This window comes from Dermacentor andersoni, chromosome 2 (genome assembly GCF_023375885.2).
Source record: "Dermacentor andersoni chromosome 2, qqDerAnde1_hic_scaffold, whole genome shotgun sequence".
Taxonomy (NCBI): domain Eukaryota; kingdom Metazoa; phylum Arthropoda; class Arachnida; order Ixodida; family Ixodidae; genus Dermacentor; species Dermacentor andersoni.
Window position 1 is genome coordinate 26,132,046 of NC_092815.1, and position 22,605 is coordinate 26,154,650.

A 22,605-nucleotide genomic window follows, 5' to 3' on the forward strand; every position below is an offset into this window, starting at 1 on the left:
TTATTTAGTAAACTAGAAAAGTGTGTAGTTCAGTCAAAAAATGTTCTCATAGCTAGCATAGGTAGGTCAGCAAAAAGTGTGTGGTTAAACCTTTTATCAAATGCATTCATTGAGCCACAACCTTTCTTATGCAAAATCCATTGTTTTGTATTTTAGGTACTTTTTCCCTTATTAGTTGCATGACGCTTTGGTGTTGATTTGTGGTAATGTTGTTACTCTATCTTGCTTTGTACTTGGCGTTTCTTCTTTTGCGTGTGATGATAAAAGGTGATATGCCTTGGCCCACGTAGCCTTCACATTAGTGGCCAAGGTGGCGGGAGGATGCCAGACCAGTAAGAATATAACCATCTAAAGAATAACGCAAGTGGGAGATATCTCGTGAAGCCTTATGAAAACAGGCGGAATTATCTCCAGTTTACATCTATGTAAAGCAAAGCATTCTTTAATTGGCTCAAGAACCATGTGTGTGTGCATATGAAGTGTGATTTTAGGCATATAAATATTAGTATTAAAGAGCAGCATGTTATTTGAAGAAATGATTTTACTTGAAGTGTACTATGACAGACTGGATATTATATATGCTATATACATACAGTACATCATATATATATTATTTGTTTAAATTTACAGTGGTGTTCTTAGTGTCGTATTGCACTCATGGTGTTTCTGATGCGTTGGGTTCTTCTAGTGCAACTGTGGATAGAAACATGCCAAGGGTATTAATTCGCCGTACAAGCTTGACCGAAAGAAAGGGTCTTCTATGCCGCTTGTGGACGCATGTGTAAATGGCACAATGGCTTCAATATCAGGCATATGTCCTAAGGGCCTGTGTTGGAATCCTTCTGTCGGACAACCTTATTAATGTTTATTTAATGATTTATAATGCCAAACTTTGTTTAAAATAATGAGTTTTAGAAAACGCATGTACTAACCATAATTCCCACGCTGGCTGAATTGTCCTGCTTGCAGCTCCTGTAGACATTAGTTCCACAGTACTCTCTAGTAATTATTGTATGAAAATCTATGCTTGAAATGGTAAACTCGTAAACTATTTCTTCTCTGCACCGTTCCTAGATGGTGCCACCATCCCGTTAAGTGCATTCTCCGTTAAAGGCCGGATACGTACGAAAAAGTGCCTCGAATTCTATAAGAAAGCTTTGCTTTAAAATCTGGCTTGTTCAATGTAAAAATGCACTGTGTACATATGATACATATGCAATATTTAGAAGGTTGTTAATCTGGTCAAGTTCCTTTTGATATTTTAACGCAAGAGCGTTAAGGAGCCTGTGCCACAGAAAATCCGGCGTCGGCGTTCCGTCTCGGCGTCCTGTATCGGATGTCGTTGCGGCAAAAAGATTTTCGAACCATATAACCACGTGGCGCAAGGAATTCACTGAACTAATTCAATTTCTCAAGCTAAAATACGTAGGAAAATCTTAAACTATGACTTGCACGCAACCTACAGACAGATAGCTCTCAGATTGTAATTTGACTGTACGAGAAAACATAATTCTGTTACACAAAAACTGAAAGAAACACATTCACACACACAAACCGGTCAAGGCTTTCATAGAGTGGCTGCGGCGGCCGCCATTTTGTGTGCACCGGCATGATGGGTGCCTCCTGGGCCACGGAGCAGCACACCCAGTTCCTTGCAATACCCCCAGCTCGCCGATCGCGACCCACACAAGTGGGCCGCGTTTCCACTACAAAGCTCGCCTTCGTGCATAGCGTTCGCGGCCAGCGTTTCCCGGTAAACATTACGGTTACATTTGCTCCAGTTGCCGGTAAGCGTGAGAAGCAGTCAGGGGTCTTTGAATGCTGTCATGTTCCACACTTAAAGGCAAAGCTTAAGTGTTTTTCAAATTTTTTATATCAGCAACGGGTTTTTAAAAGTTCCTTCCACTTTGCGCTATCAGTGGAGATATATCTGAAAAATGACCAAGGACATGTGATTATAATTTATTTACATGCTATATTCATTTACATAATTACACGCTGCTTTATCTTAACATAATTTAAATGCAAGGTAGCACAAGAAAGTTCAGGCACAAAAAGTTGCAATGAATAACTGCAAGAATGTTATACCAGGATCATTTCTGAAAGTAAAATTTGAGTTTTATACTCGTGAATAATTTTCTATGGCAATAAAAAGAAAGCTACAGAGACAAAGCACTCACTTGACCGTGCTCGTGAACACAGTTATGCAGTCTCATTTGCATTTCTTTAAAGTTGCAAAACAGAAAAAATAAGCATCTTATATACTACAGCGTGTTGCCCGCTCTTGGAACAGGTGACTTCCCTCCCTGAAAAGCTGCTTTCTGCAGATGTCGACAGGTGGCGACACAAGTTTATGCTTGCACCGTAACGGCACCAGCTCGCATCCCTAAAAGTGCAGGCGAATTTGCACTTTTTTCTTTAAGCTAGGCACCTAACTGAGGCAAGTGTTATACTAAACGATGTCGACGCCAAAATGCGATCATTCTGCAAAATTTGAGCAAGAACAGTGCAGCGGTGAGCGCAAAACCTTTTTTCGAACACACGTAGCGAAACATTCAGGACCCTGTATAGTGATTTGCTTTGGGCACTGTTCAGCTAAGTGATATAGTGCTTCAACAATAAGAAAGGAAACTGAGGAACCAATTTTTATTAGTAATATCATAAGAAGTCAACAGAGACACCAAGGACAGCATAGGGGAAATTACTTGTACTTGCAAATTAGAGAAATGATAAATTAGTGGTAATTAAAGTGGATGTGACTAGTTTGCTTTTTCATCGACTTTAATTTCCATCAAGTTATCATTTCTTTAATTCAGTTAATAAGTACTAGTAATTTCCCCTATGCTGTCCTTGTTGTCTTTGTTTGTTGACTTCTTATGATAGTGCTTGAGGTATGTTGCAGCTTTTCACATATTGTTTGTCTACAATGCTTTACTTTGTGTGCTTTCGGCAGGTATTGGTTGTTGGACCCACAGATGTCGGCAAGAGCAGTCTCTGTCGAATACTCCTAAATTATGCAGTTCGTCAAAGTCGACGGCCAATCTTTGTGGACCTTGATGTCGGGCAGGTAAGGTCATCATTTCATATAACAAATGAGCAATCATTGCCGAAGGATTATCACATGGATGCGCACATATGCCACTTGCCAAATAGTCTCCAGGGCACCACCATGTTTCGTCACATTCTGTGACCTGTTGCGGTCTCTGCATGATGTCGCGCTCACACCAGTATTTTATAGTGAGGCCTTTATCCGTATGCTGCCAAATCCTGCATTAACTCGAAAGCTCTAAGATGTGTCATATTGTGGACACTAATGTGAAAAATTAACTTGAGTTGTATTAGTGTTCGTATCTGTAAATTATCCTTCTAGACCATATTTTTGCACGTATAACCTGCCACCGCAAATAATCCGCACCCCGAATTATAACAGCCTGGAAAGAAAAAAATAGATATCTCCGTGTATAATCCGCAGAAGTAACTGCATACAACACTGCTCAAATCTTTGCGAAAACAATCTCCATTCTCGGATGCCTGACTTGTCTACGTCGTATCTTCGGCCAGTGGCTCTGTTCCCCCATTCTTTGGGGATGCTGATAAAGCTGGATTCACACACCGGACATTATCGCGGACGAATCAGTCACAATATCTGACCTGAATTGGCCCGCTACGCAGCTAGCACTTGCATGACAGCGGATGACAGCATGGACGGAGAAGCCCTCGCATTGGCAACGGCGACGGAGCAAATGTGACTGAGCCGAAAATCCCAACGGTGATTTGGCTTACTGCTCTATCACGAAGCACCAAGCATAGACGGAGGGAGCACCGCAGGAATGGGTGACATGTATGAGCTTGCTAGCACCGAGTGCGCTCTCCGCTAACTACTAAATGCAAAACGGTGACTTGTAAAGCAGAGGAGAATAGGTGACCATGAAAAAAGGGAGAAGGGAGCTCCAACGTGCAGGGGCGGGGAGGAGTTGGGTTACTTAGGAGATAACAAATCTGAATGTCTGAAAACTTTGCCTTGAGGTGTGGCTTCACGGCAGCGTTGCACGCACTGCCACCAAGCCACACTCCATGATGAAATTTGCATATAATCTGCACTCCTACTTTACTGTTAAATTCTGTGAAATTTTGCTGCCGGTTATATGTGCGAAAGTACGGTAATACCCAAAAAAGCCACTCTGATCATGAGAAGAGGTTTAGTAACGCAAAAAAGATGCAAAAACAAAAGACTGGTGGTGATGGCCATTTTGAAGTTCCCGCACCAGCTCACTGTCACGTCATGTTTTTTGACAGCGTCTATGTCAGCCTAGTTCATTTCATTATTGCTGAAGATTGGCTGCATTGTATTCCATAAGTGCCAAAGGTTAAACTTAGCAATTTTCAGGAACATTTCCTGAGCCACAGCAACTTAAAGGCACAATAAGAATACCTTGAAATTCATGATATCAACACTTAAAACATTGGTGCTGGGGTTTTAATGCAAAATTAAAAAATGGTAATTTGACCTTCGTTCTGTCTTCTAATATAGTCAACTTGTTATTGTGAAATTAATGAATATAGCATTTTGAAAAAATACTCATCAGTCTAAACTGGTGTAGTGTTTCTCTGTAGTGCCCCTTTAAACTGTGCAAATCCATTGCTTGGTCCATCTATTGACTATTGGAACAATGAAATGAAACAAGTAAATAAAGACGGTGAAATAACAGAAACCAGTGGTGTTATTGCAGCACCATACTGCCGTCTTCCTGTTATTACGCCCATCATTTCTTCCATTATTCATTGCACTGTGCTTAGCTCCCTCCGAAGTTTCCTTATTATAATTTCTCTTTGACTCCATAGGTATGTGCTGGCAGAATACATTCTTATACCAGGTGTTTAAGTGAAGACATGTAAGTGCTTATAGAACACAGAATATAATAAAGCTTGGGGAACAATTATTTTCACAACACATTTTTTTGTGGCAGTGGCCTTTGGGACAAATGTGTTAATTACTAGTTGAGGAACTAGTTAACTGAAGTGCACTATTAGCTCTTCATTAAAGGGCAACTCCAACGATTTTTCGATGTCCACTGATCTTAATAAAATTTTGAATATACATTCTCTTTTGCACTCTGATTATCTGTGCCGAACAATATGGCTGCAAGTCATTTAATTTTTCTGAAAATGAATTTTGAAGATTAGTTGCGTGTTCCCGGCTCATGACATTTTACTAGCCACCCTGTGTTTGTGATGCCAGAGACTACACCGCTACTGCCGCCGAAATCGTCGCTGAAATCGCCGCTGTCTGGTTCAGAAAATTCGTAAAAGCTCCCTGTGTCATCGGGAGACATCAGCTTCGCTTCTTTAGTGTTAGTGCCACATGTACTGCATGTTTGCATGCCTTGTGCCTATTTACGGTACCTTATAGTAGTGTAGGATCTGACGTCATCGACTCATCGTGACGTCGCACAAAGCAGCTACCCGTTTCGGTTTTGGTATGTCTTTTATTGGTTATTTGAAATTATTGATGAATTTCTAAGCAAATTGAACCACCCTACCTATGATGGGACTGTCAATGCCATTTGAATATGATAATATCCCAATATGGTTAAAGAAACGCCGGAGTTGCCCTTTAGCGAGTTTTATGACACATTGCAGTTGCAAAATTGAAGCTAACATAAAGCTGATGCCCAGTATCTAGTACAACTTTTCGAGAAATATGTCCTCAATATGTGCGGCAAAATGCACGGCTGTTCTAGTTAACATTCATCTTTCCTCCCACGATAGCAGAGTGGAACAATTGGCCCATTGAACAACTGACCAGCATTGACTCGATTGAACATACTATATCTTATAAAATTGGCTGAGTTTTTCATGTTTGATTAACCTGTTGTTGAACCTGCTGCCTAACAAACCTGTTATTGTTATTGTTGTTTTCCTAGTTTATTAATGATTTGTACTTTTGTGCTACTGTGTTGCATAAAATGACTTTGTTGTATTGTTTGTATAATGTAACATTTTAACTGTTCTCTTCTAGTGTGCTTGTCGCAATATATGTGTGTTGTACTTTGATTCTACATGTTTTGCTTTATTGTATATGTGCTTTACCCCTCCTGCTTGGGCCTTCCAAGGCCTGCATTATTTTCTAAATAAATAAATAAATAAAAATCACTTCAGCAAAAAAACATACAGCGTTGGTAAGTGTTAACTACAACAGCATCTGAGACCACAAGCGTGGTTCACACTTTTTCTCCATTACCGCCATGCAGTTGGTTTGTGCTGATGTGTAACACACTTTTTTTTTACTGTTTTTCTTAGGGCCACATATCTATACCTGGAACAATTGGTATGTGTGACTGGTCAGTTGCTCATTTCTGGTATTTGACAGCTACTCATATTTATGCACACAGCTGTACAGCATTACTTGTGGGCAAGCCCGTTGCCATGCTACTGTTGATATTGATGAAACTGTTTCATAGTGGTGTAGCACAAAAACAGATCACCCAGTCTCAAATTTCAATTTTGCCAAATGGTTCATTGCGTAAACGTACTTTTATGCAAAAACAAAGACTCTGTTTCTCTTGTTAAATTGTCTCTGTTCTCCATGAAACTGAACGATTTAACGGCTGTCTCATTTGTTTTTTCAGGCACAGTGCATTTCCAGTATGCTAACGTTTTCCAATACAGATTTGTTAGGTACCTTCCAGTTAACATGGGTCAACTGCGTGTGTTGTCATTGGCATCTTTTCTTTAATATATACTATATGAATTTTATTTCTTTCTCGTTACTGACAATGAAAGAAATTTTGGCAGTTCAGTGGCAGCAGTGAAAGTTTGGCTGCCTTCAACTACAATATCTATAATTGATTTTGTACTTTGGGCTCTGAAGATGGCACAGGGAAGCACAAGTGCTGCTGTTTGTTTTATCTTTGTTATTTTAGACTTCTTTTGTAATTGGCGGTCTTCCTTACCTTTACCACTTTGCCTCTGTTCTATGTGTAAGTTCCAACCAAACTTTGGTTTTCTGTACATATGATATATTGTGATGTTTCTATTTATGTAGTAACACTAAAGACCAGTAGGCCTGCATGTGGTTGTTCTCGATATACCTCCGCGGAAGCGTTAAGCACACATCAGTTTTGAATGTAAACCAATCTTATAGAATTATGTTCATTTGATTGCCTTTGTCATTTTCATTCACAACAACGGCTCTCCATGCCATGTCTAAGTATGGCTTGAAGCCCTCCTGGCCAAGGCTGTTCATTCAAAGTTTAAATTTATAGTCATGGTACAGTAAAAAAAAAATTGTGAAGGAAAAAGCGCAAGCCACTGATTCTCTTTACTATTCCAGGGTGTCTACCAACCGGGAAAACTGGGAATTCTCAGAGATTTTGAGTAGTCTGGAAATACTCAGGGAAAAGTCAGGGAATTTGTTCTTCTATCAGGGAAAATGAGCTGTAATTTGATTGAAAGGGAACGAAAGTCGAGGTAATGCTGGCTCGAGTAACAGAGAGGAATCATAAGGAATAATCTTTGACTCCATGTCGTCGGCTGGAGGAGTTGCCAGTGTACAGTCACTTACCGACTTTTTCCGGATGCCCAATAATTGGGACGGCTTCACGGCACCACCAAGTACCCCATCGGATCAGTGTATAAGAATGTCTCCAATGTCGCACTCGAGAACCCTTCGCCTTCTAATTTTCCTGACTTTTTGCCGTGACTGCAGATCCGAAACGGCATTAATCAAAGCCACTACTGCTGCCGTTTTGATTACCTCGCCGCCTCGAACCGGTGCTCTTGCACACAGATCCGCTGACAGCCATAGCCACCACCGCATCGAATGCTAAGCCTAGCTGCTTCGGCGTTTGCTATTAAACTTCTTGCCGTTTGGCACCATGTTTTTTATTGAAAGAATTCACCGCTGTCGGCAGTGGCACCGACTCCGCCTTTGTGGTCCGAAATATTGGCTTCGAAGCTCGGAAAACACGGCGCGTTGCATAATGCTTGTTCCCAAAAGTCAGCATCGCCTCATACAGCGTTTTTACGCGGTGAAGCATACGCAAAAGTATTTGCGGTGAAGCATAACAAGCATGGAAAGGGGCAATTGTCACGGGACACAGTATGTATTCCTTAATTATACACGCGTGCACCGGCCATCTCCTGTCACAGTACGAGCACAGATATGCCTAATAAGTGTACTGGCAGGCCTTCAGAGATTTTTCGGATTTACCTGTGGCGATTAGAGCTTTTAAGGGCAGTAAAAGACATGCATTCAATTTTACAGCGAAGCTGTATACCTCTACCGCCCAAGGAAACTTTCGTGTTGTAAGCAAAAAACTCCCCATATGTGGGCTGATCCCGGAGATAGTGCAATACGGGCCCGACCCGTGGAGGAGGTGAAGCAGGCGTTAAGCACTCCCCATACACGGGTCGATCCCGTAGATAGTGCTATGCCAGGCCGACCCGCACGGAGGTGAAGTAGGCGTTAAGCACTCCCCATATGTGGGCCGATACCAAAGATTGTGCAATACCGGCCTGACCTGTGGCAGAGGTGAAGCAAGCATTAGCACTCCCCATATCTGGGCCTATGCCGACGTTAGTGCAATGCCAGATCAACCCGCGGCAGAGATGAAGCAGGCATTAAGGCCTCCCCATACGTGGGCTGATCCCGAAGATAGTGCAATGCCGGGCCAACCCGCGGTGGAGGTGAAGCAGGCGTTAAGCACACCCCATACGTGTGCCGATCCCGAAGATAGTGCAGTGTCGGGCTGACCCGCGGTGGAGGTGAAGCAGACGTTAAGCACTCCCCATACGTGTGCTGATCCCAAAGATAGTGCAATGCCGGGTCAACCCGCGGTGGAGGTGAAGCATGCATTAAGCATTCCCCATACGAGGGCCAATCCCGAAGTTAGTGCAATGCCGGGCCGACCTGCAACGGAGGTGCAGTTCGCCATTAAGGGGCACACATACACAGCTTCGCTGGTCATCCTTCTTCACAGAGTGGAAGGGCACTAAGATTTTTTTTAACTGCCCAATTTCCAGACGTTTCTGCGGCCCCTTAGGAGTTCAAAAATTTGGACGTTGACTGTACAACCCTCCAAGGGGATGCTTCAAATAGTTTATAGGGCGAATGCACGGCAGAAGGAGGATGAAAACAAGAAGGAACTACACATTGAGGAATGAACGGAAAAGGAAGCGTGCCGCTGCTTCTTTGAAGGGAGCGTGAACTCAGAAAGAACAAAAAAAAAGTGTTGGCTGACGCTGAGATGCAGGTGTCCCTCATCCAAACCAAATTAAACTCTTTAAAATGAAATGCAACACCGAGGCATTGTGCATGGGCTGAGAGTATGTCAGGACAGTTGAGGTTGGCTTACCAGCTGTTGCAAGAGAATCTCACTTGTGACAAAGTTTAGGCCTCATACCTATGAATTTGCTATCAGCTGATAGAAATGGCTCATATTCAAAAATATTTGCTTCAGTATGCATCTCCTTTTTATTAGTGTTTGAGAATGTTCGACTTGATTTGCAATGGGTTTTGCCATTTGTTTCGAAGATATTTTATTCGCTGTGCATTTTACTAACCCCTCCCTTCTGTTTTCTTTCGGAATAAAATAAACCCTGCTCTTTACCATTCAAACTGGATTAAGTCTTTTTTTTATTTGTTATCATGCTTACTATAGAGTGACAGCATCGGTTGACATGGTGTCAGCCCGTCTTGACATAAAACAAAGTTCTCTATCACTCAGGGAATTCTACATAGGAACTCAGGGAAAAACTGGAAAGCTCAGGGAATTTGGAAATGTCAACTTGGTAGACACCCTGTATTCGCATTATCTGGCTAGCGGTCAGCTGCAAACATAAGGAGTATGTAATTTGACTGTGCTTATGTTTTTAGGATTGCTCTCTTGCGCTGCATTACCTCTATTGCATGTTTAACTACACCCTGCGTGTTGTTGTAGCAACATAAAATGCTAGGTGTGCTGTTCTTATAGTTCCAACTTGCTTAACTATATTCTCACTATGTTGTCCAGACCAAGTGCCTGTGCCTGTTCTCTTTATCACCAAATGTAGCTGTGTTTTGCACAAATTACAGTTGCAACTGCTTTTCAAAATGCGCTAATCACTGCTTTGCTTCTGTGTCAGTGTTGTTAGCAAAATTGTACCACCTCTTTTCACAAAATATAGCCAGCAGCAATAAACCATTCCTGACATGTGCATGGTTCAGTCCACTTCTCACAAGAATCACAAGACCTGTTCTGACTGTATTAGTATTTTGTAGTTTGGATGATTATAGTATACATCTTGAGTACTACTTATATGATGTCTTAGAGCAAGGGTCTCAAACTACATCTCGCAAAGGGCACCTTAGGGTTTCGCAAGCAGTCAGACCAAATTTGACCCCATCCCATTTCTTCCCATTCACTCCCACAATTTATTGATCTAGAGAAGCAATTTTGCATTGAATTTTGTATTAACAAAGCCTGCCACATCCACACTTCGACACTGCGAGCAGCAAGAGACCTATGCAGCAGCTGCATATGCTGGGCGACAAGGGTATTTAGGCTTAGCATAGCCACGATCGGTATATTGGATACCATTACACAGTGTGAGTAACATGCGACATTTGTTTGTGAATAGTAAACATTTGTGCATCTGACACTTCTTTGTGTGAATATGCTATTTATGGTGCACGCTTCAATACAGCACATGGGGAAAAAAATGCTTCGATCTTGCACTGCAAGCTGAAAACACTGATGACAAGAAAAACGTGAAGACAGATTTTAAAGAGGTTCACAAAGCCAATACAAGTATCTGTGAGACAAAACCAAGGTAGCTGCAGCATCAATTTTCAAAAGAATAATCAATGCTGCTGGCGATGTGATGCCACAACATAGCCCGGACGCTTGCAAGTTTCAGACAGCTTCTCGCAACTGCTGCAAGAATCGCTGACACATTGAAAAGGCATGCATAAAGAAGAAGAAAAGTGCAAAAACTAAGGGAAACAACAACATCGAATACCCATGACAAGGACTTTCGACAGTGGCTTCAGCACCAGTCATGTCTCACCAGGACTTGCCAAATGTGGCATTGTACGATCTCAAAACCATAATGGACACATCAAGCACACAGAAAGTCATGATCCAGCTATGCATCCATGGCAAGTACTTGAATTTCGAAGTCTACTCGAGTGCTGCCTGCGTACTCATCAGTGATGCTACGTCCAAAGCCACATCGACACATGACTCACTACGGCTCCAGACAGTGTTCTCCTACGCACATTTTCAGGCCAGGCCCTTTGAGTTCTCAGTTGGGCACCTGTGGAAGTAACCGACAGGGACAAGACCTGTAGATTGCCGCTTGTGGTTATCAAAGGAGCAAGGTGTAACCTCCTCGAACGAAACTGGTTTCCTCCTCTTGGTATACCAACAACAGGCAGTAGTGAAATATCAAGACTACAAATGTCTTTCCAAGCTTATGGCCAAATATCGGTATGTGTTTGATGAGGATGTCTCAGCACACGGTGGTCCTGCTGTACAACTCAAACTTTTGGAAGGAGCAAATCCAAAGTTACCAAAGGCATGGCCGTTTCCTCTTGCATTGCGATCTGCTGTAAAGGTTGAACTGGTTCGACTGCGAAATCAAGGCATAATTGAACATCCACAGCATTAGAATTGGGCAACGCCTATGGTACTGGTTGTAACGAAAAATGGGTCATTGTGAGTATGCAGCAACTACCATTGCACAGTAAATCAGGTATCGAAGAAGGCAGCTTACCCACTTCCCACTGCAGATGAGGTTATCAACCACTTCAGGGAAGGCAAGGTCTTCAGCACTCTGGATTTAGCACAGGCCTACCAGCAACCTCATATAACTGGTGACAGCTGAGATAATAACCCTCAACAACCCTCAACATGCTGAAAGGTCTATGCAAGGTCAAATGGTTGCCATTTGGAATTTCTGCAGCACCAGCCATTTTTACGAGCTTCATGGAGGGAATGCTGTCTGGCCACTACACGGGGGCACCTACGTAGTCATTGTGGATGCGTACACAAGCTGGGTGGAAGTCCTTCATGGGACAAGCAACATCCACACCTGTTATTGGTGTGCTCCGAAGCCTTTTCGCCACATTCGACATACCACATAATGTCGTCTCCGACAATGGGAAAAGCCTCTATTTCTGGTGCGATAAAACGGTTCTATGTGTCAAATGGCACATAGGCCATAGCATCACCAGTGTACCATCTGACAACAAATGGCCGGGCAGAATGCCATGTGGCGGAACTGAAGAGAGCACTCATGACGGAAACCACTGGGACAATGCAGTGCGGACTTATGAGATTGCTGTATCAGCAACACACCACAGTTCAGACAGCTACTGGAATGACACCTGCATGGGCGATGTTTGGATGAGAACTTTTGTGTCCTCTTGATCTTCTCAAGCCAGAGAAGGAAATGCAAGTCATGGGATGCCATGAGACACGCAAGCCATCGTGATTCTTCTCAATAGGGGCGAGAGTGATTACCTGGCAGTTTTTGACAAAGCCAGTCGATCACGCAACATTACGTTAAGAGATAGCATTGTTGTAATTGCAGCCGTGTCTGCGCTGGTTCCAAAATTACAACCAGCTGCTATTTTCCGGAGTGCTGTCCCGTAATCACTGACTGTTTCGCCGTGCAGTTGGCCACATTGAAAGCGTGCCCTGCAGAAGACTTTTGAAGGTTGTTAATCAAAATTACTCTTGAGCAGCTTGATGATCACATTGTAGCCCACTTGACTGGGCTGCTTGGGTTAAACGAGGGTGCAGATGACATAAGTGTGCTTCCCGCACAGTGATAACAGATGTGCACATTTCTTAGAAGCGTGCGTAATGTTCTTAGTTTCAAAGAATAATTGGAGCCTCCCATCCTAGGATTTCCAGGAATCGGAGCTGCCAATAAATTAGCGTTGCTGAACAAAGTCAGGCGTCGCCATGTCGTTACGTTCCTTGAAGTTGGTGAAGTGCTGCTTGTCAGCTGGTGAGTCTTGAGTCTTCCTGGTCACCAATCGTTGCATCTGCATAGCTGTTGGTTGCTGCCTATGATTTATTAAACATAAGGAATAAGAAACATAGCAGCAGACAAGCTTGGAACAAGTTCAAGCATTGGAATAATCACTGGCTAGTATCCTCCACGTGAGGTGTGTATGTGCCCAAGCACCTGTGCAACTAGCGCATGCACTTCATTGTTGCCCTCTTCTGAGACGACACATCATATGCATTATCGTGAGTTCCTCTTCAAGAGTGATGGCCTTTGAGAATAAAGATAAACACTGAACGGAACATAACGAAGGCCACACACAGATGCAGGAGTGGTGCTACTTTGGTTTGGTGGACCCAGAGGGAATGTGGCCCTTCTCCTCCACCTTCCCCAGAGACATGCCGGCACTCCAGCGCTCACAGTATTAAAGGACAAATGATTTATATGTGGGCAGCAAGACCCCCTCCCTCTCTCTCTCTATTCACTGCATGCTTTAACGAGCCCTTGAGTCTTTGTATAAGCATATCCATGCAAAGATTGAAAGCTGACTGAGTTTCTCGGGGCCAGAAAGTTTGAGAACCCCTGTCCTATAGGAAGCATATTGCTATGAGTGTGATTGTTTGCAGTTAGGATAAGCGGCATCACTAAAAGCAAACTCAACTGTATAGCACATTGTACAGCTACAATTGTGTGCACATACTTGTTGTACAGATTCATTAATACCAGTCCAATTTGATTAGTTGAATCTTATTTATTTCGTGTACTACATTGACTAATGTGACAACTTGTGGTCGGTGCAAGTACAAGTGTTGCCAATAATGAAATGATGCTTATTGTGCTAGTCAGGAGCAGATTAAACCTGCTAAGTTTTGATTGGACTAGACCGTATTGCTGATGCTCCAACTGATGTGACATTGACATTGTGGCACTTCAACACTTCTAATCCAAACTTTGAATTTCTTTGAACTATCCTCAGCGGCAATTTTGGTGGAAAGACCAGCAGATGTTGAAGAAGGCTTTTCTCAGCAGGCCCCCCTCGTCTATCATTATGGCCATAGTACTCCAGGGACCAATGCCACACTGTACAATGTTCTTGTTTCTCGACTTGCGGAGGTCATCAGCCAGCGTGCTGAGAGCAACAAGAAAGGTTAGTTTCAATATGTAGCCAGGCCCCCGAATAATCAGTTGGGCTCTGCTCAACTGTCTGCAATGCAACGTTATGTCAAGTTAGTATCATACAGTAGTTTGTCATGGGGTATGCAGCTTTAAGTGGATTTCTGTGTCACTTTAATATTATATATTTCCATTTACTGCTGACATCCTGTTGTTCAGTTTTATCAGTGTTATAATGAAACATGTATCGTGATTAAAATCATGACAAGTTTTGGTGAACTGATTTTACATGCATTGCTTAAAGGGACATTAAAGAAATGCTAAATCAGTTTAGACTGATAAAATATGCTTACAAAAGACTATTTCTGTTAATTTAATATGAAGGTAATGGGTTGATTACTAGAAAGAAAATGAAGGCTAAATTTCCGCTTTTTAAATTTTGGGCCACATACCAAATGTAGAGAGCATAGATATCCATCACGCTGCACTATTGCGGTGTTTTGTCTGTGCCCCTGGCTCCATGTGGCATGATGCCAATTAAAGCAATGAATGAATGAACTCCAGCGCTGGTATGCCAGTGTGGCATCACGGATATCAAAGTATTCTCTCGTCTTATTGTCATTGTTGCACAGTGCAAATTCTCGAAACTTGCCAAGTTCAGTCTTAGGCTCTTTTAGAATATAAAGTAAAACCTCATTGATATGTTCCTGTTAAGTACATTTTTCCAGCTCCCACATTCGCAAACGAGAACACAGAAAATGACCCAATAGAATTGCATTCATTTTTTACTGGTTCATAGGTTCCCAGAAAACACGATTTTCTGGCACATTCAGTGCATCGCCAGACTGTGTTCGTATGATACGTTTTCCGGCCGCTAGATCCCATGTAAACAAGAAAATGTGCGGGGTGCGTGCGATCGAGAACGGCACATAGCTGCCCGCTGCTGCAGCTTCACCGCAATGCTTGCCCGCCTGTCTTACGTGAAAACGCTGGTGCACACTCAGTTTTTCATTTCGGTGCCAGCATATCTTCTCCAGGGTTTTCGTACACAGCATTCACAGCCATCACCGCCAATCCTATTGCGATAACCATCTTCACCTATCTGTTTCACCGCGCATGGTGCCATCGGAAGCTTAGCGCACGCTTTTAATAGGCAATGACCGAAATGTGCCACCCTTCGCTGCTGCGGACTGCAATCATATAAGTTTTCCAGCCATTAGATCCCAAGTGAACAAGAAAAGGCGCGATCCAGAACAGTACATAGCCGCCCGTCTCACATGAAAATGAAGGCGCGCACAATTTCTTATTCCGGTACGAGCAAATCTACGCCCGGGTTGTCGCATGCCGCATTCACAACTATCACCGTCAAACCTTTTCCCAGAAGCATCTTCACCTATCTGTTTTATGGCGCGTGATGCGTAGTGCCATTGGTAGCGTACTGCATGCCTTTAGTATCCAATAATTCAAACGTACCACCGTTCCCTTCTGCAGGCGGCGCAATGTGGGCATCACGTTTTGCTTCAGCAGCCTCCGGCATCACCCACCACCTCGATTTCGTTTTGGTTTCGTCATTCTCTTAAAACACCACGCAATAGGAAAACAACAAAACGTGTCTTGTGCCGCAACAATCGGTATGACGCTTCGCATTACGTAGACGTCAACAGTAATTGAGCCTGTCAACATTTTTTAGTTACTTCGGATTTTACGTTTTCCCAGTTAGTATGTTTTTTCTCACATTTTTCTTTTTAATGTATGAACAAGGTTCTACTCTAATGTAATCTACCATCTATTCCTAGAAATTAACTTGGGCAGATTGCATCAAAATCCACACCATGGCAAGCTGGTCTGGGAACTTCAAGGCAGCTTTGCCACTAGTTTATTGTTCTTGAGTCTATTCTCGCTTAATTAGCATCCTCACGTGGTAACACTGGCTTCTTTAATTTTGCAGAAGGGTAATTTACTAATATAGTTCACTTTACTATTTTCTTTAGTGTCCCTTTAACATTTACACAAACCTGCTGCCTTCTTGTACTTGTTCCATTATTGTTTTCAATCTTATTCCTGGACTGTCTTAAAATATTATAAACAAATATCACCAAATACTTAGTGCTCACTGTCTTGCATAATTTTCTTGGTTCCAGCTAGCGTCAGTGGCATCATCATTAACACCTGTGGTTGGGTGAAAGGAGCTGGCTACAAGGCTATTACTCACGCTGCTCTTGCTTTTGAAGGTATGAATTGTAACTAAAATTTACTTGACAGCTATCTAGAGTTGAAACACATTCAGCTTTTACTTCGTGACACTTCGTAACTTTTTGTGTTCAAGTTGTCTTTAAAGATCTATGTTTTGCTATTTTGTTCTACCTCATGGGGGTCTAGTATCTCACAGGAGTACCAACTACTGTGGGTTCGAGCTTAGCAAGCCACAGGGTCGTGTCAGTCATCACCTTGCATAAACGAGCGCTGTGCGTGCAATCAGGCCACAAAAGGGGAGCACCAAGCACTGCGCATGCATGCAAACATAGTATTGCCCTAAGTTAGCAGAAACCATTTATTTGTCCCCGGCAGCACCCAACACTGCACAAACGCCCGGTTCCGGACTTGAGCAGAAATAAAAGTGCTCCCTTGCCAAGGGCGAAAAATACAGAGGGCGCCACTAGCAGGTAGCTGTGAGAGGACGGCTCCTTGCAGCATGCCGATAGGAAAGTCCGCACGGCTATGCTGCTTGCTGTCATGATAACCAGTGTGCCCATTCGTGAGAGCCCAGGCAACCTCTGTCAGTTTGGGTTTCCAATAAGTGCGGCTCTACTCATATGACCACGCGCGAGCACTAAACACTGCTCTTTGGCCTAGGGTTCTGAAAAAGAGCAACACCAGGTATGCACTCGCTGTAGGTGCAAAGGCCAGTTGGCAAGAGACAGTCAAGGGTGGGACTCCGGCGCAAATTGCAGCCTTTTGATACAAACTCAAATTCCTCTGCCAAACTGCACCAAAGAAAATTGACAGAAATTGCACCACGATGTGCCAGAACGGCTTTGGCATGTGTACTCCGATGGTGGGTGCAAACAGCAAGTGGATTCTTTCTCCAAAAAAGAGTGCAGTTCACATTCAGCGTGACGATGCCTCCCGCACAGTTGTAAGTTTCTCACTTATAACACTGAACTTTTCGGCGCTTTCGGCAAGTGGCCGGCGCACGTGTGGCCACTCCCGGCTGTCGTCAGTGCTGTTGGAAAGGCCCGGATTTACAGTGTATTAGAATACAGTTGAGTGGGCCAAGCAGCACGGTGCTCCCTAGCTGAGGCGCAAAACAACGAAATGTAGGTTGAGGGCACTGTGAATGAACTCTATATTTGGTAGGCGCACGCTGCAGCAGGTTCGGCGGACTGGCGTCTCTGTCCCCAGGGCAGGTATAATATAAAGCTATTCCAATCTATTTTTATACCCATATTAGTGAGGCCTAAGCCATTGTGACTTGTCACGAAGGGCTAATGGCGGATTTGGAATAAAAAGAGATCGGAATAGTTTTACCTTATGTGGTATAATGTAAAGCTATTCCAATCTGTTCTATAACTTTCTAGTATAACTTAAACGAGAAAATTAAGCATTAGGTGCTTTGGAAAACACTGGTCTATCAGGTAAAAATGGCTTTGAAAAACAGTTGTAGTTTCACCCGAAAGGAGAAGCATCAATTGCAATAGCAAATTAGTAGACAGCTATACGAAATAAGGATAGTAGTTTTATCGGTAGCATAAACCTGTACTCATTTACTTACTAACTAAATTAATAAGCATGGTGTCAACATGCACAAGCAAACCTGAACACGTCTCACTTGATCACCACGCGCACTCGCTGTCAAAACGCTAGAGTGAGGAAGCACGGCAGCAGCAGCAGTGGGCAAATAGACTTTCATGCTGCCTCTCGCTTCAACACCAGCGAAACGGCAAAAACACAGCGCACTCTGTCGCCATCGCAGATCGCTTTCAAGATAGGGCCCGCACGGCTGTGCCATACGCAGTAGCCACTGGATTAGAACGTCCTCTCCCCTCCGGTGCCTTGCGTGAGACAGAAGACTGTGTGCTTTCTCCCCGCTTTCCTCCCATGTGTGCACGAGATTTAGCCGCCATCATTGGCTCGCCCTCGCATGCTCTTACTTGCACATGCAGCATACAGCGCGCTGCGACGAAGGTATCACCAGAGTCCTCTGGTGATACCTTTGTCACCCTTGGACTTCATACGGAACCTGATGGCTACGCCGACGATGCCAGCACGCATGTGCCTGCAGTGTCCATATAATTGCTGTCACAATAATAAACCACAGTAGTTCATAACTCTTGCTTCTCATTGCGGTCTGTTGGTGAAGCGCATTTCCAGGCACGTTGCCCACACTGTGGAGACATTAAAGAAAAATGTATTGATAAAAAATGTGTCGGGTTACATTCAGAAATTTCGGACTCACTATTGCAGAATGCATGTTTTACAGCGTAGCTTTTATACACTAGGTTCTGGTGGTTTGTGTGCGTACGCAGAAAAAGGATGGCAGCCACCCCAGAGCTAAAAGAACTAAAGCATCAAGCAAAAGTGTATCGCTAGGTATGCCCCATCTTCGTTCAATCGCAAGAAGTGGCGAAACGTGTAGTGATAAAACAAATATTGTAATAAAGAACAAACCAGAATAGACACTGTTTAGTATGGGTTGCGGTGTGACGGCACGCGCCCTGTAGGCAAACCACGTAACCTTATCTCAGCTCATTTCCACCCGTGCAATGGATAGGCGCGTCCGGTGAGGACTTCTGAAAAACAGCATGTCTACGAAGAACACTGTTGTGAACAGAAGCGGAAATGTGCGCGGTGACGGCTGGCGACACATAATACGGATGAAGACCGTGCCGCAAACACCAGGCGTATGCATCTTTGGTTGGAACACCCCTTCCGACTCCACGCCCACCATAATTGTGGGTGATTTCAACATAGACGTGTCTCGGCCAGATGGAAAGTGGTTCATGGCGTTTCTATTGGAAAGTTTTGGGATTCAATGTTACACAAACGTCGGGGAGCCCAAGACGTGTCATTGGTCGCGTATAGACCTCGCATTGGCCAAGAAACTTTCCACGGTTGCTACAGATCCACTGGCCATATATCGTAGTGGACATAAAGCAATCGCCACCTTGGTGAGCAAATAATAAATAAAAAAAGCAAACAAAAAAGGTTAAAAGTAAGAAAAGCATTGGGTATGCAATTTAATAAAACAACAAAAATCTTGAAGAAAACAACATTGGTTGTGTTATGTGCCTTTTATTTTCAATCGACGTATTATGAACATATTTGTCACCATATATACAGCTCTGCTGGTCATTCAACTTCATAGAGGGTCATGCCATGCCAAACATCCCAAGCGTGTGCTCAACCCTCTCCGATTCTATTCGGAAAAATTCTGGACGATCATTTTAGCGTGCTATTTGCCCTCGGAAAGTATTTTTGTAAGAAAAAACTTTTTCTCTCTTACAGTGATTTGAATGTTGCCGTAGTGGGCGAAACCTAGGTTACCAAAAGATGCTCTCAAAATACAATACTACACAGAATGCCTTAAATATCTGTTATTTGCTAGCGAAGGAATGGCGCTTTCTTATTCTCTCCCATTGGTGGCCACTTCTGTGTCTCATGAAGTGCTTTGTGGTGAAGCAATATGGCAATTCTGCGCCCATATTGATTATTTTTTTTAATTCTACAAAGCTTACAGACACAATACTACTATATTACACGGCTGGATAGTTAGCAGTAAGCGTGTCAAAAAGTATTGAAGTTGATGACAAAGTACGGTAGTTTTGAAGTGGAAGGGATGCAAACATTGGAAAATGTGTGAAATGCCCCATGTTCAGGCACGTGTAGATTGGTGATGTGATTCAAGTAAAAATGCATGCTTGCGCTCATTTGGAAGAGTAAACCAAGGAGATTTATTTGTGACAGTCGAATCAGAGTGATTTTCGTTTTAAGTGAGAAAAAAATGTTATGTTGACCAATAGGTGAATGCCCGCACAAATGTGCTGGCATGCACCTCAACCCCGCATCCTTTCTATGAAATTCCAATTTGCACCCTGAAAAATTTTGTACGAAATGCTCTTCTGTGTGTGTTGAGTACTGCTTCTTTGAAGAGTAGAGCCTTTAGTGGGTCAATAGCAGTTGACATATTCCATTTCTTTTCAGTGGATGTTGTCCTAGTGCTGGATCAGGAGCGGCTGTACAACGAACTAGTCAGAGATATGCCAGGTTTCGTCAAAGTGGTGTTCACACCAAAGTCTGGAGGTGTAAGTTTTAAGTCTTGTTTCCCCTCGCTCCCTTTCTCCCGGATTGTACAGACTATGCTTTGACATTGTTCTTTAGTTTAGTCTGAGAATTGGCACATATTGTGACACAGATAAAGAGTAGGCAAAATTATATTTACAAAATATGTACAGAGAAGACACAGCCAAAATGGCAGAATGACAACTACCATGAACATGCACAAACATCCTGCTGAGCGCTTTCTTCAGAATACGGTAATGGGCTATGCAATGGAAATGGCCACACCATCGCCTTTCAATGGGTACCTGCACACTGTGGCAGGGTCGGAAATAAGAAGGCAGATGTAAAAGGAAAAGCAGCTTTTAACAGTGGCTCTGAAATACATATTTCACTCTTGTGAACAGATATGAAACCTTGCTTTGTTGAGTTCATACACAACTCTACATTTGAACACTTGGCCCAAATAAATTATGAAGTTATGAACCAGATCAACACCACTGGTGATGGATATGTTGGACCCAGAAATAAAATTCCATATGCCTCGCAAGCTGAGATGAAACCAAACAAGTATGGTGCACTGGATTTGCTTTGGTGTTGCATTTACCATATGTTATACACAGCTCATAGGTAGCAGTGACACTAGTCAAAATTTTTAACACTGTCAGATGCCAAAAACACTTGCACATGTTTTATGTTTGTCCTGCATGCATGAAATAATGACATAGACTGGTCTCTTTGATTGAACTCGTCAATAGCTGACTTGATTAGGTGTTTTGGGTTCTTTGCCTGATGCAAACAGTGCAACCATGATTTTAAGAACTGCTATAGCTTTTTTTACAATCCACTGGGTTAGACACATGGTTAAACATGTTAAACATGGTTGGACACATGTTTCAGCATAGTGCACCTGTATGCATGCCTCTTTTTCATTACCATTGTCACTCATCATGCCATTTTTTCCCCCACATCTCTCCCCCAGAGCAGAGTAGCAAACCAGAGCAAACTATTTCCCAAGCCGACCTCTCTGCCATTCTGTACATAAATTCCCCCCCCAATCTCTCTCTCTCTCTCTCCAAAACATTGTTGGAGCACATTCAGTAGTAACTGGGTATCAGCCAGGTAAATAGTGTATTTGCATTAGGAAACCAACACAGTATCATATGATCAATATTAGGTAAAAGTAAATGGAATTTTGCATAACACTTTTGCTGCAAGGTTTCAGTATGTCAAGCCAAGAATGAAAATATTTTTGGCTCTCTTTTCTTTACCCATCAAAGCTTGTCTAAGGAGATGCCTCTCCTGGTAGTGGTTCTCTTCCCTATTGTGCATGTTGAGTTGACGTGCTAAAGAGATTTGAGATTTAGTTCAGCAAACAAGTTTTAGTGCAGATGCAGTTATCAATAGCATACTTGTCTTATGCGTCTCCTCGTCCTGAAAAAAAGCAAAAACGATAATAATATTCAGCCTATTGTTCACATTATTATGCCATGAAATAAGTCACACATTTGGTCGTTGCAATGGATGTTTTGCATGCTTCAGTTGAGCACTGAATCATAAGATCGCAGAACCTGCATCTCCTGGTTCTTCTTTATATGTGCATGCATTCATCTTCATTATGCTAAATCTGTTTATTGCACTTTACACTTTCCCTATACACTTGTCTGAATCGCACCATATACTCTGGCCACAGGTTGTAGAGCGCAGCAAGTCCATGAGATCAGAATCCAGAGATTCGAGGGTGAGAGAGTACTTCTATGGCTTCAGGACACCTCTGTATCCACACTCTTTCGATATCAAATTTTCTGACATCAAACTGTACAAGATAGGTGGTAAGTACAAAGCTCTTTCAATGAAGAATATAGCAGCGGCGGTGGTGTTCTCCCTCCTTTTTATTTTTTGCACTAAAATTGAAGAAATTGAAGTGGAAGGAACTCTGTTTTGTTATACATAGACAAAGTTATTATAAGTGTATCCACTTTTCTCGTATTCTGCCTCTTAAAAGCATGGCTTTCCACAGTTAAAGTTTTTTGAAACTCTGTTACTTAAAGGTAAAACAGTCGATCCTGGATATGTTGAACTTCAAGTGGATCGCAATATATAGTTCGATATGTAGATAATTCAAAATATATAGTATGCCTATCTGAATCTTATCTGAGATCTCCACATGTCTTGGACAGTTTCCCGAAATTGTTGAGTTTCCCGAAAAAGCAGGAA

General features: G+C 42.8%; 1 protein-coding gene across 3 annotated transcripts in view; it reads left to right on the forward strand.

Moving 5' to 3' along the window:
- cbc (protein CLP1 homolog) overlaps positions 1 to 22,605 on the forward strand; it is a 37,710-nt gene that overhangs the window by 1,789 nt on the left and 13,316 nt on the right. For 2 of the 3 annotated variants that reach the window (XM_055077332.2, XM_055077331.2), the window contains exons 5-11: positions 2,954 to 3,067; positions 4,843 to 4,892; positions 6,301 to 6,341; positions 13,976 to 14,146; positions 16,254 to 16,343; positions 20,314 to 20,414; positions 22,082 to 22,220. In XM_055077332.2, the coding sequence (XP_054933307.1) occupies positions 2,954 to 3,067; positions 4,843 to 4,892; positions 6,301 to 6,341; positions 13,976 to 14,146; positions 16,254 to 16,343; positions 20,314 to 20,414; positions 22,082 to 22,220 (706 nt within the window). The remainder of the gene's footprint in view (positions 1 to 2,953; positions 3,068 to 4,842; positions 4,893 to 6,300; positions 6,342 to 13,975; positions 14,147 to 16,253; positions 16,344 to 20,313; positions 20,415 to 22,081; positions 22,221 to 22,605) is intronic. The other variant, XM_050189702.3, reaches the window with a different exon arrangement.